At 42.5% G+C, this 12,847-nt stretch overlaps 1 protein-coding gene across 6 annotated transcripts in view; it reads right to left on the bottom strand.

Moving 5' to 3' along the window:
• Nucleotides 1-148: 148 nt before the first annotated feature.
• Nucleotides 149-12,847, bottom strand: part of LOC117777757 — a 36,559-nt gene continuing 23,860 nt past the window's right edge. For 5 of the 6 annotated variants that reach the window (XM_034612686.1, XM_034612681.1, XM_034612683.1 and 2 more), the window contains 2 exons: nt 4,475-5,970; nt 149-2,879 (listed from right to left, as the gene is read on the bottom strand). In XM_034612686.1, the coding sequence (XP_034468577.1) occupies nt 2,832-2,879; nt 4,475-5,970 (1,544 nt within the window). In that variant the 3' untranslated portion in view covers nt 149-2,831. The remainder of the gene's footprint in view (nt 2,880-4,474; nt 5,971-12,847) is intronic. The other variant, XR_004616660.1, reaches the window with a different exon arrangement.

Below are 12,847 nucleotides of genomic sequence, written 5' to 3'. Positions count from 1 at the left end.
ATCTAAGCTGAAACAAATTAGTTGTTCCTTGTAATAACAAACCCCCCAAAAAAGAGACCTTAAAAATTATAGAGAAACCCAAACATTCCCTCAATGAATAAGTACTACACGAGTAGGATGAAGACAAAAACCTGAAGTTGACCACATGATGGCATTACAGAGTTTTATTTCAACATAGAACATCACATTTGGACAGCAACACATACATCACAAATTTATTATCATCACATATTTCTTCATTGATCTAAATATATTTTATCTCAACCATGGTTTGTAAAATGCATACATATGTATCACAGAACACAAACACACACACGATGCAAAAAAAAAGCTCCACAAGAAAAACTCTATGTTTATAGTGCTACATGTGTCTATGCTTAATGATACCATTAAGAGATACCATTTATCAGTCAAAAACCTGTGTAAGCTTAGGGGAGTGGTAAGCTTGGAAATGTTCTCTGAAATACAAATCTGGTCTTACAACTGCATGTTTATAAAATTCGTAAAACAATTGTTATTGAGATTTCTGTCGGGTTTTGACAAAATGTTGGCTTCTTCCTAAAATAGGAACCAGTTTATACAGGAATGAGCTTTCATTGTTTCTGCTTTGTTTGGAAATATCAATTAGAAGTTCGAGAGTTTGTAAGAGTAATGGGGGCAGAGCCATTTCTCTGTAGACAGCAGAGACATCTGTATATAAGTCGCGAAACACACTGTCACTAGCTCATGGCTCTAATGATGTTGATAATCTATATGGCAGTAACACATTTATTTGTATGATGTTTGCTTTGTTGTAAAGAGGTGTTTTAATCTGTTAGTTATTTATTTAGCTGGTAAATGTGTTTAGTTTATCTACAAATAATTTCTCAATTGATTTACATGGAAATGAAAATGTACCATATGGAATATCTATTCACATCCTTGCAAAGCATTATATATATTGTGAGAGGAAGCATCCACATCACTCATAGTTCAAAACAAAATATACAACCTGTACATTTATTGGATTGTGTGAATGACAAATTTGATCCAGTCCACAATAAATAACATTTAATGGCTTATGGCTCTCTAAGGAAAACAACACTGAAAACTGTCTTTCTTTGATATTTTGTCATATAGGTATATTTGTTATGTTTCTTGAAAAAATAATTAGCAGCTCATATTCAAACAACCCCTGGCATGAGAACTGAGCACAGCAGTAATTGGCCCTCAGGATTAATAACACTATTGCACTGAGCTTTCATATACACTTTTTGATGTCTTTACACATATCAAAATTAAAGAATGTTTGCTTTTACAGGGTTCACAGTGTTGTTATGCAGTCATAACAAATTAGTAATGAGGTAGGTGTGAGCGGAAAATTAATATTAACTGAACAGTTCCTTCAGTACCTACCAAGTCTGTTCCAGGGGGAAGGAAGACTGATGCACTATCTATTCATTATGGACACCCTAACCTTAACCCACTAACATTCTCTCATTAATTCACATTCTTAATTTTACATAGGTATGGTACCAGCAAAACTAACTACTCTCACCATCAAACCCATACATAGAAATCAAGCAGATTTACAGAAGCTCTGTCTGAGAGCTGTGTTGATGCAAGTCCCTATAGTGCAAAACACAAAGAAAATTAATCAGGAGTTAACAACTGATAAACAAAACAAAAAATTCTGAAAAGTAATGGGACAGCTCCAAAACCCAAGTGAAAAGCAAAAACAGTTGGAAATCGTGTTGATGTTGATAGAGCATTCCAGGTTAAACTATTTTTAGAGTTCCAACTGCAAAAACAGTATACTATGACATGTTGGAGAATTTGATGATGATTATATATAGACAGTATAAAAGAAGATGTTTTACTAATTAATATCCACCTGTCAGTATTCTCTGGTAGACAAACTGTCACAGAGACACTGGCTTTGCTGTCAAAAATCCCAAATTGCAATTGTGTATGAATGGAGATTAATTAATTAAATACTGAACCCTGTCAAGGTACTTTATACAGAGCACATTAAAGTAACTGATCAGATAAAACACTACGCACATTTACTATGGGGATGATATGGATATGCTCTCCCTGTACAATGCAACCAAACTCTTGCTAAAGGTTGCATTCAACTTAAACCTAAATCTACTCAAGAGATAATCTTCAAACCACAATATCAGAGTATATCATTTATATACATATTATCAATGGAACACTTACACTTATTCTGCCACAAAGCTCAAATCAAAATAAGGGAGGATATTTTCAGTGTGGACCAATTAGCTGTAAAACCTGTGGGAAAGCATAGAAATCTCAAGAGACTCAGAGGACACAAATGTGTTGGCAGCTGGAATTATGAGTAAATAACAGATAACATCAACCCTATGGTTAATTCACATGCATTATCTGGGGTCAAACATGAGGGAATCATTTATCTTACATAGGACCACCTAAAAGAATGTTAGTTTTTATATAGTTGTTTCCAGTGCTGACTTTTACAAATCACTCTAAATAGACTGAAGCCATGGGCCAATCAGTTTCCCTTAGTAGTAACCAATAAAGTAGTCAATAAATCTGGTGACATCTGCTGGTCCCATGTTTCCATGACACATATTACAAATCTCTCATATTTCACTTTGGACTTAAATATTTTCTGGGAAATCTCCAAACATAAACATATCTGAAACTTGAATTATAGACATAGATAAGAATGACAATGATCTCTAGCTCGTCTCCATTTAATCATCACCTCCTCCTGCCATCTCCCTTGTGTCGTGTGTTGCCATTGTTGACATGGGAACCCTGATGACATTGTAACCCCCACACGAGTATTGGTTGCTGAGGGATCACTTCAGGTCAATGCCCTCAGTCTGTGACTGAACCTTCTCCTTGGCCTAAAACACACATGAAAGACAAAGAGGTATCAGGCTGGCAATTTTTTTTAAGTACCAAACCAAAGTTTTGGATAAAATAAAACTTTGACCTAATGATGGCACTATATGCAACATTAGGGTATCACAAAAAATATTACCTTGAAAAACATATTTCATTGAAATGCTTACAATAATTGTTAAGATGTTCAACCATCAAAACTTTGTGGTAGGTGTTAGAGGTTAGGTCTGGAGATCCAAGACATTACGAATCGTCCTCAAGTGATAATATCAGTTTAGACCAATTTAGTGGACCAACTAAACTCACTATATAAATACTCTTGGCGTCCAAGCCAATATGATTTCATCATCAACACATCATCACTGCGCATGCGTTGGTGTTGTGTGTACCATTGAAGCTCTGTCTTGACTCTGTCTCGAATCAACATTTATCAAATCTACACTTATTTTTCGTACTCGACCAGCTAATATCATAGCTTACAAATGCAATCCCTGTTGCAAGGCGTCAGATCTCACCGACCAGATCCCAGGATCTTGATTTTCAGACAGTTTGCGCTGCTAACTCAAACCAACTTCGGTGTACGGGGCATGTACGCCCCGCCCCGTACATGCAAATTTGCCACGAATTCTCTTTCATTGTTTTAAACTATGATAGAACTATCATTGTTGGTGATATTAATATCCACATTGATGACCCAACCAATGGTTTTTCAACGGAATTTTTAAACATTACAGTCTTTTAGTTCAACATGTGACTGGTCCAACTCATAACAGCGGCCACACATTAGATCTAGTCTTTACCCTCGGTCTGAGCATCAATTCCTTGACCTTAGAGTACGTATTTGACCATCTCTGCGTTAAGTCTGACTCCCTGTTCCAAGTTGCCCAAAAAAACATCAAAAGCACTAAAAGCTCACGCATTTTAAATGAACATTTAAACTTTTAAAGCACTCCCTAACCTGAGATCAGCCAGCCTGTCCCTGTTGGCTTTCCCTAGTTAAAGGCTGGCTACTCAAGGTGACCGGGCTTTCTCGGTCAGGGCTCCAAGGCTCTGGAACTCCCTGCCTGATGAGATTAGGCTCGTCTTTTTGTGTGAAGCACTTTGTAACCTTGTTTAGATAAGTGCTATATAAATAAAGTTATTAATATTATCATCACACAACATACAAATATATCCTAATTTGATTATTGTGACCAGGACAAGTACTTATTAGGATATTACAGATGAAATCTTTACTCTCGTCTTGAAAAATAATTTCTTTGAGACACTGCTCGAGGCTTGAAGGCTATACTGGGTTGCTGTCAAGTCATAATAATGAAACTCATAGTCTAGAAGGGTCCAAAACTTTGTATCTAATCCAAATTCATGGTGAACTGTCCGAAAACTCAAAATTTGAAACTAAATTTGAAAAGTACCAAAGCACTTCCAGATCCAATAGACTACAGCTACTAAATGAAGCTGATCCAAGCAGATCTCACTACAACAGGACCCTAAAACAAAGGTTTGTTCTTGGATATTAATAACCAAGTGGACCCATAAAGACCTGTACTCAGAAGATGTGCATATGTGAGTTGCATGTGAGTGGTTTTCAACTTACCTTGAGTGAGGGCCGAGGAGGCCTAACTGGTCTGACTGGTCGCACTGGTTCTACTATTGGGTTTGCCGGCCTTCTGTCCAGGGGCTCCAGGTCATCAGCAACATCAGGACAACCAATGTATCCTCCAGCTCCAAACACTGAACCCAGGTCATTTTCCAACATGTTGTTTCTGGTGGGAGCATTGACTATAGCCAGGTCCTGGTTGGTAGACATGTTGTGGGTGTCAGCAGTCTTGGTGTTACTGGTGTTAGTAGTGCAGATACTGGTGCTACTGAATTTCAATCCCAGCAAGTCTTCTGTTGCAACAATACTGTCAAAGCTGTTATTAGTGGGAGTAACACTGGGCTCTGGTTCCACAGTACAGTTGTTGTTCGCCTCAGGGATAACTTCTTTACTTAATAAGTCCAACATCTCCTGGTTGTAATTGCTACCTGAGTCTAGCAATTCCTGATTTTCATTGCCACCAAGTTGCAGGAGTTCCTGGTTGTTGTGTCTTCCAGAAAGAAGCACTTCCTGATTTACTTTACTACCACAGTCCAGTAGTTCTTGGTTGCCATGGCTGTCTAAATCCAGCACTTCCTGATTCTCAGTATGAGAGAAATCCAGTAATTCTTGATTGCCATGGCTATAAAGTTCCAGGGTTTCTTGGTTACCAGATTCACAATGTTCAAATAAGTCTTCATTGTTTGTACTGCAATAGGATTCTACCACCTCCTGATTGTCATGACCACAAAGATCAAGTAGTTCCAGGTTTTCATTGCTTATTAACTCGCTGTTGTCAACGCTAGAATGTTCCAACACTTCTTGGTTTCCGTTGTTACACAAATCAAACAGCTCTTGGTTATTGTAGCTATAATGATCAAGCACTTCTTGGTTTCCATGGGTTTGAGGCTCCAGTACCTGATTTTCATAATTAGAGGGATCTACTTGCTTTCTCTTTTCGTAGGCGCAGAGGTCCATTGCCTCAGGGTTATCATAGCCACAAAGTTCCAGTACTTCCTGATTCTCTTCCTCAGGACTTAGCTTAAAACCATAAGGATCACATTCCTGAACCATCTGGGAGGAAGTAGTGTGAAATCCATAAGGACCAAACTGGTCTGGTTGAGAAGAGGGGGCCTCTGGATCAAAGGGAAGATCATTTTCAGTGGGTTCTGGGCTTATTTCAGCTTCATCAGGGTCTAACAGGGTTTGATTAGAATGTTCTGGACTTAGTTTAAACCCATATGGGTCAAAGGAAGACTGACTTGTTGGTTCATAGCTCAACTCAAAACTTAGTTCTTTATTTTCATCTGAGCTGGGCTGAATGAAGAGGTTCTGGGAGTCTAGTGAGTGTTGGGGAGTTACAGGGTTCCAGGTTTCATCTTTGTTGTTGCTAGAACATCCGGCCCCCTGACTGGAGGTACCATTACAGGACACAGATTGTTCTTTGTCATCCATCCAATCTGGTTCCAACAGGACTTGCTCAGGTGCCCTCTGAGGTGAAACAGAACTCAAACCTGTGAAAAGACAACAATCAGGGGATCAAAGCTAGAAATATAAACTTCTTTGTTCGGTTTATTGGCGGGTGGCAACCAACATCAATCACCACCACCTTCTATATTTCTTCTTCTTCTTTGCTCAGTCCACCGACAAGTGGCCATTGTCTTACTTTTCTTCTTTGTTCGGTTTTGTGACACACGTTTTAATCTCAAATGCTAAACAACCTGAAACACTTAAGTCAAAGGTATTTGTTCCAAAGACAGTTCACAGCCTGAAGGGTCCAGCTACAGAAACATTGAGTACCTCCAGGATTGGTGCATCAACACAGTAGATGGCGGTAATGCACCTCAACGTTGGTTGCCACATTGCCTTTTTTTTGCCACCCGCCAATAAACCGGACAAAGAGGAAGAAGAGCAACGGAAACATTGCAGTAATGCACCTTGAGGTTGGTTGCCAACGGCCAATAAATCGAACAATGAAGAAGAAGAAGCAACATAAGCAGGGACCGGGCAGGGAGAAGAAGACACAGTAGATGGTGGTAATGCACCACCATAAATGACAGCATTTATAGCTCAGTTTTCAGTGATCTAGAATTTAGACAATGAAACAAATCATCAGAAAAAAACTAAATTGCCCTGTGCCTCAAAGATCCAGTGAATGAATGTGTGTATGAATGGGTAAGTGACAAAAAACTACACTGTGAAGCACTTTGAGTAGTCATCAAGACTAGAAAATAAATAGAGACCATTTACCATTTATTGTATGGAAATATGGGATGACCTGTTTCAACAATATGTTTTGCAAGTAGATATGTAATCTTCATACACCTAATGGTGCCTTAGTGCTCTACATTACATCTTCAAGGTGGGGTCAGACTAAACAGAGTTTATTGTTTAGAGACTGCATATAAAGTCAACAGAAAGACGAGTCGCTGCTGTGCATTCTTCACTGCTGCAGTGGTGTTGTCTGTCCAGGAGAGGTCCCCAGGGATGTGGGTGCCCAGGAACCTGAAGACGGGGACACTGTCCACGCAGTCCCCATTAATGTAGAGTGGATTGGGGTCTGCTCTGTCTCTGCGGAAGTCTATTATCATTTCTTTGGTTTTTGTGGTGTTCACTACCAGATTGTTTTCATAGCACCATGTAGCGTGTCTTTGGACTTCATCTCTGTAGGCTGTCTCCTCTCTTCCTTAGATGAGTCCAACCAAGTGTTGTCTGCAAACTTGATGCTGGTGTTTGTGGGGTGGGTGAGGGCACAGCCATGGGTGTAGAGGGAGCAAAGGAGGGGACTTAGCATGCAGCCCTGGGGTGCACCGGTGCTTAGGATGAGGGTGGAGGAGAGGTGTGGGCTTATTCTCGCAGACTGCGGGCGGGTTTGTCAAAAAGTCCTTAATCTAGTAGCAAGTGGTTGGTGGGAGTCCAAGGTCTGTCAGTTTTGTGACCAGTCTACCTGGGATGACGGTGTTGAATGCAGAGCTGAATTCTAAGAAGAGCATCCTCACATAGCTCCCCAGGTCACTGCAGTGCAGTGGTTATGGTGTCTTCAGTAGACCTGTTAGCTCTGTTGGCAAGCTGGTGTGGATCCAAGGTCTGTGGGAGGCTGGTTTTGATGTGTTGCAGAACCACCCTCTCAAGGCACTTCATGATGACCGATGTAAGTGTGACCGGATGGTAGTCGTTGAGGCCACCGATGGCATTCTTCATTGGCAGTGGGATGATTGTGGAAGACTTCAGGCAAGGTGGGATGATGAATTTGGTCAGGGACAGGTTTATGATTTTTGTGAAGACCTCAGAGAGCTGGTCTGCACATTCCTTCAGGACCCTTCCTGTCACGCCAACAGGGCCGGCAACTTTCGTGGGTTCATGGCTCTGAGCAAACGCCTTACATCATGCTCCTGCAGAGTGAGGATGAGGCAGTTTGAGGCTGATGGGGGGGTTAAATTAGTCTCTGTTATATTCACCTCAAAGCGAGCAAAGAAGTTCCTCTGCTAGCGGGCGTTGCTATCAACCATTGAGCTGCTGCTCCTGTAGTTGGTGATGTGCTTGATACCCTGCCAAATGCGACGTGGGTTGTTGGTGTTGGTGTCTTCAATCTTGTTCGTATAGTCTGCTTTTGACTCCCTTATGCCTCTCTTCAGGTTGGTTCTAGCAGTGCTGTACAGGGATCTGTCGCTGGATCTGAAGGCTGTGTCCCGGTGTTTGAGGAGAGATTTAATTTCCTTTGTCATCCAGGGTTTTTGGTTGGGGTACACCCGGATGACTTTGTTGACAGTGACATTATCAACACAGTTCTTGGTCCTCAAAAATGTCCCAATTGCTCCTTTCAAAGTGATCCTGCAGCTGAGAGGATGCTCCTTTAGGCCAGGTCTGAACAGTCTCTGTGGTGGGTTGAGCTTGTTTTCTGAGGGGGGTGTATGCTGGTGTCAGAAGTATGGATAAATGGTCTGACTGGCCTAAGTGGTGCCTAAAACCTTTTGTAGTGGAAAATTCAAAGGACCAGTGTCTAAGGTATTGGAAATCCCCCTGACCAGGTGTCTCACTGCTGTGATACTGTCTACCTGACAGGATGGAACCCTTACTTGGTGGTGTCTCACTGCTATGACCTTGATCAACAGGGTGCATGCCCTTATTTGGTGATGTTTTTTCTTCCAACTGCTACAGCGGACGGACAGACACAGATGATCTCATGTCTTTCATGTCTTTTTTCATATTATGTTTTATGAAACGCCTCTTTGTATAAGTTCTGGCTTTTGTGAACTTGCGGCCAGTTCCATTTTGAGCACCCGTGCTTGTTGTGTAACCTCTGCAGAGTTTACTATTATAAAGACTCAAAGGCAACTCCAGTCTGAGAATTTCATTATTTCAAATCTCAAGATGAATTTCCATCACAAACTTGGCGTCACGAACAGGATCCCTTGAAAGATCGTCTGGACCCGAGAAGTCTTCGGTGGCTGATCACCCAGGAGAGAAAATCTTCTGCTTCTACCTCCAACAGTTAAGAGAAGAGAGGGCCGAAATAACTTGGGTTCCGGACCTTCTTCACAGGGATCCAAAGACCTCTCTTTGGTCATCTTATATCTGGTGAGATGTTGAAATTCTGATTTTCATGACCGGAGAAAGAAACAAGGATTCGTGGAGACGTCCACGTCTTAAATTGAGTGTTCAAGGGAAATTGTAGATGTGCATGATTTCATACACTTAATTGATAAGGATGGGTAACAAGGGAAGTCAGGGACTTCAGAACCCAGAAAGTCCAAATGGTGGGCTTTATGGTTGCAAGAGTGAGGACGGGAAAGTGTGACATTTTTCTTCCAATATGGTCCAGAGACTTTGCTTTTCCTCATAACGGGTCATTTATTGTCGAAAAAATTCAATTTTTAAGAGAGAAACTCCTCGAGAAAGAGGAAGAATTAAAAAGCAACAAAAACAAAAAAGAGAAAAAATAAATAAATAAATAAATCAAGGTCGCAATGTGGAAAGACAGAAGATAATAAGAAAGTGTCTTGAAATGTGGGAAAAAGAGGCAGAGTGTAGGGACAGAAAACAAACATTTAAACAGATGGCTAAGGTTGATAAGAAGGAAACTGAGAAAGTTGAAAAGAAATCATATAGATCTCTGTATTCTCCATTACAGGGTGTGGCAGTCCTCTCCTCAACGCCTGCCTTCCTCCTCACCTACGACAAAACCCTCCTCCATGATGATGTGCAGAGACCAGACTCCACCAATCAACCCATCTCAGACTCCACCCACCACTCTCCAGTCTATGGAGACGGGGCAGCGGGAGGACTGAATGATGACGCCACCTCTTCCTCATCTTTAGGCCCCACTGACTTTGCAAAGATATGTCCGCACTGTGGGGGAGACCTCCGTCTGACTTCACCAGACTGGGATGATGCGGTTAATGCAGCATACGTCAACGCTCTCAACACACTCCTCAACGCCCTGAGGACCGCCTTCCCCAATAAAATTGACATGTCCAAAATAACGGGGTGCAAACAACAACCAGGCGAAACCGTAGGAGATTTCCTCACACGTCTGACCGTCCTGTTTAATCAACACAGAGGCATCCCCATACCTGACACCCTTGGCAACGAGCCAGGGGCTTATGAAACACATCTGAAACAGGCCTTCCTGAATGGTCTGATCCCCCCACTACGGGCAGATGCAGGCCACACCTGCATCGGGCTTGAGGATGCTCGCTTGACAGAGGTCAGACGTCATGCTGAACATGCTGAACGTCAACACAAAGAAACCAAAGACAAAGCTCAGCAGAAAAAGGATCAACAACTCCAGAAAGCACAGCTAACCATGATGCAGGCTGTGTCAGCCCTGTCAAGGCCACACAGACAAGATAGCGCTGATAGCAGAGCCAACTTCACTGAACCAGGAAGAGAGGGGCGCGGTCGCGGACGTGGCCGTGGGAGAGGTTTCTCTCGACGACCCCCACTTGCCAGAGATGAGTGTTTAATCTGCAGACAAAAAGGACACTGGGCAAAGAACTGCCCCCAACGGCGAGAGGACGGGGAGACAAGAACTTTCACTGCCGACTGAACTACAGAAAGTGAGGAGAGGCAGACGGGGGGGAGACGACCAATACACCCGCCGAGGATCAGAGAAAGGGAAGTGAAACACAGATACATACATGCCAAAGCAATGAAGAAATCGCTTGCAATTCTAACCGCACATACACACAAAAGCTCCAGCAATGAAGAAATCGCTTGCTAAACTAACCGCACACACACACACACACCAGAGCTAACACAACTTTGTGGTTCTTATGTTAAGTACAATAGTGATGCTTTTAAGAAAATGCCTCAACTCGAACTGTGTGTTAACGGTCACAAACTTAATTTCATGGTCGACTCTGGTGCAGGTTATTCTGTGGTTAGGATGTCAGATTTGCCCACATCTCCTGAGATGAGTGGTCGCTTTATATTCTCTCAAGGTGCCAGCGGTGCCACTGTAAAAGAAAATTTCACAAAACCTCTCAAATGCGCCGCTCGGTTTGACAAACATCCCACAAGGTTTGAACATGATTTTCTGTTGTCTCCCTGTTGCCCAATTAATCTATTAGAAAGAGATTTGATGATTGTGTTAGGCTTCAATTTAGTATCCTCCCCTGATGGAGTGACGGTTATGCACAATTCTTCTTCACAATGTCACAGACCACACATGAGCAGCTGTTTGTATATCAGTGGCAACTTCCTAAAAATGCCTCCACTGATCTGCTCTCCACGTCACACTCTCTCGTCACCCCTTTTTATGTCACGTTTATGAATCTCTGTTTTTGCCTTTTCCTGATGATTCTCTGAAAAGTGTCCAATATTTTTTGGTCTGGTTCCAGAAGTGCAGCTTCCGTCTCACTCACTGACCAACAGATGGCACTGTTTCGCGTCTCGAATTCCAGCCCTCACATCTCGCTCTCCAAGTCCCATGATGACCAGTGGCAAGACTTAGGCCCATTTGTCAGATCATGCCAGGCTGCCGTTGATTGGCAACCCACAACCACGCCTGACGTAATGTATTCACCCAGTCTGAGTGCATTTGATCTAAAAATGTCTCCAACCTTCTGTTCTCCAGCCACACGCTCATTTGTTGTGACTGAAAATCACCTTCATTCTTATGCAATGTTGTCCAGCCCCTCTGATGTTTCTCCTTTACTTTCAGATCTGCCTGAAACACTGTGGGCAAAGGACAAATATAATGTGGGCAAAATCACTCCAAAATCTGATTATAGGCCATGTAAACAACAATATCCACTCAGACAGAAAGCAGTGGAGGGGATACGTCCTGTTTTTGAATCCTTTTTGCAGGCTGGTGTAATTGTCCCCTGCCCTGATTCATCGGTCCGCACTCCACTGTTTCCAGTTAAGAAGATCAGAGACAAAGGTCAACCTACTGAGTGGCGGTTTGTGCAGGATCTGAAGGCTGTGAATGATGCTGTAATTGCTTGATCGCATATTGTTCCCGACCCATACACGCTGCTTTCCCAAATTCCGTCTAATGCAGCGTGGTTTTCAGTTGTAGACTTATCCAATGTTTTTTTGTTAGTGTTCCTGTCCACAGGGACAGCCAGTACTGGTTAGCTTTTAATTTTGAAACCAAGGCCTACATTTTCACATGCCTATGTCAAGGCTACTGTGAATCTCCATCATTATACAATCAGGCTCTCAGGAACAGTCTTGAATCCCTCATCCTCATTCCGGGTTCAGTTCTCTTGCAGTATGTTGATGATCTACTAGTTGCCAGTCCCACACAGGAGCAATGTGAAACAGATACGATCGCTTTGCTGAGACATCCGGCTCATGAGGGCCATAAAGTCAGCCTCAGCAAACTAGTTTGTTCAACAAACACATTTCTGGGTCATGTCGTCACCAAAGATGGCAAATCCCTGTCTGATAAGAGAGTAGAAGCTATTGTTAACATACCTAAACCCTTGACGAAGAAACAACTCATGTCATTCATCGTAGAACGTTCATTCCTGACTATGCTCTTCTTGAAGCCCCTTTAGGTGCTCTGTACCATGGCAAATCACTCACTCCTCACGAACGTGTGGTTTGGACTCCAGAGGCAGACGAGGCATTTGTCACACTGAAGAAGACGCTGCAGCAATCTCCCACTCTTGCTCTCCCTAACCCTGACAAACCTTTTGTTCAGGCTGTGGATGAGAGAGACCGCTGCATGACTTCTGTCCTCCTTCAGTCTCATGGTGACAAATATCGCCCTGTCGCCTACTTCTCCGCCGAACTTGATCCGGTGGCAGCTGGCCTTCCACGTTGTTTGCGTGCAGTGGCCGCCTGTGAAAAAAGCCGTCCTTGCCTCACGAGACATAGTAGGTTACTCTGACTTGACACTCCTTGTTCCTCATGCTGTGTCTCTCATTCTTACAGAAC

This window comes from Hippoglossus hippoglossus, chromosome 17 (genome assembly GCF_009819705.1).
Source record: "Hippoglossus hippoglossus isolate fHipHip1 chromosome 17, fHipHip1.pri, whole genome shotgun sequence".
Taxonomy (NCBI): Eukaryota; Metazoa; Chordata; class Actinopteri; order Pleuronectiformes; family Pleuronectidae; genus Hippoglossus; species Hippoglossus hippoglossus.
This window is presented reverse-complemented; position numbering and strand designations above follow the sequence as displayed.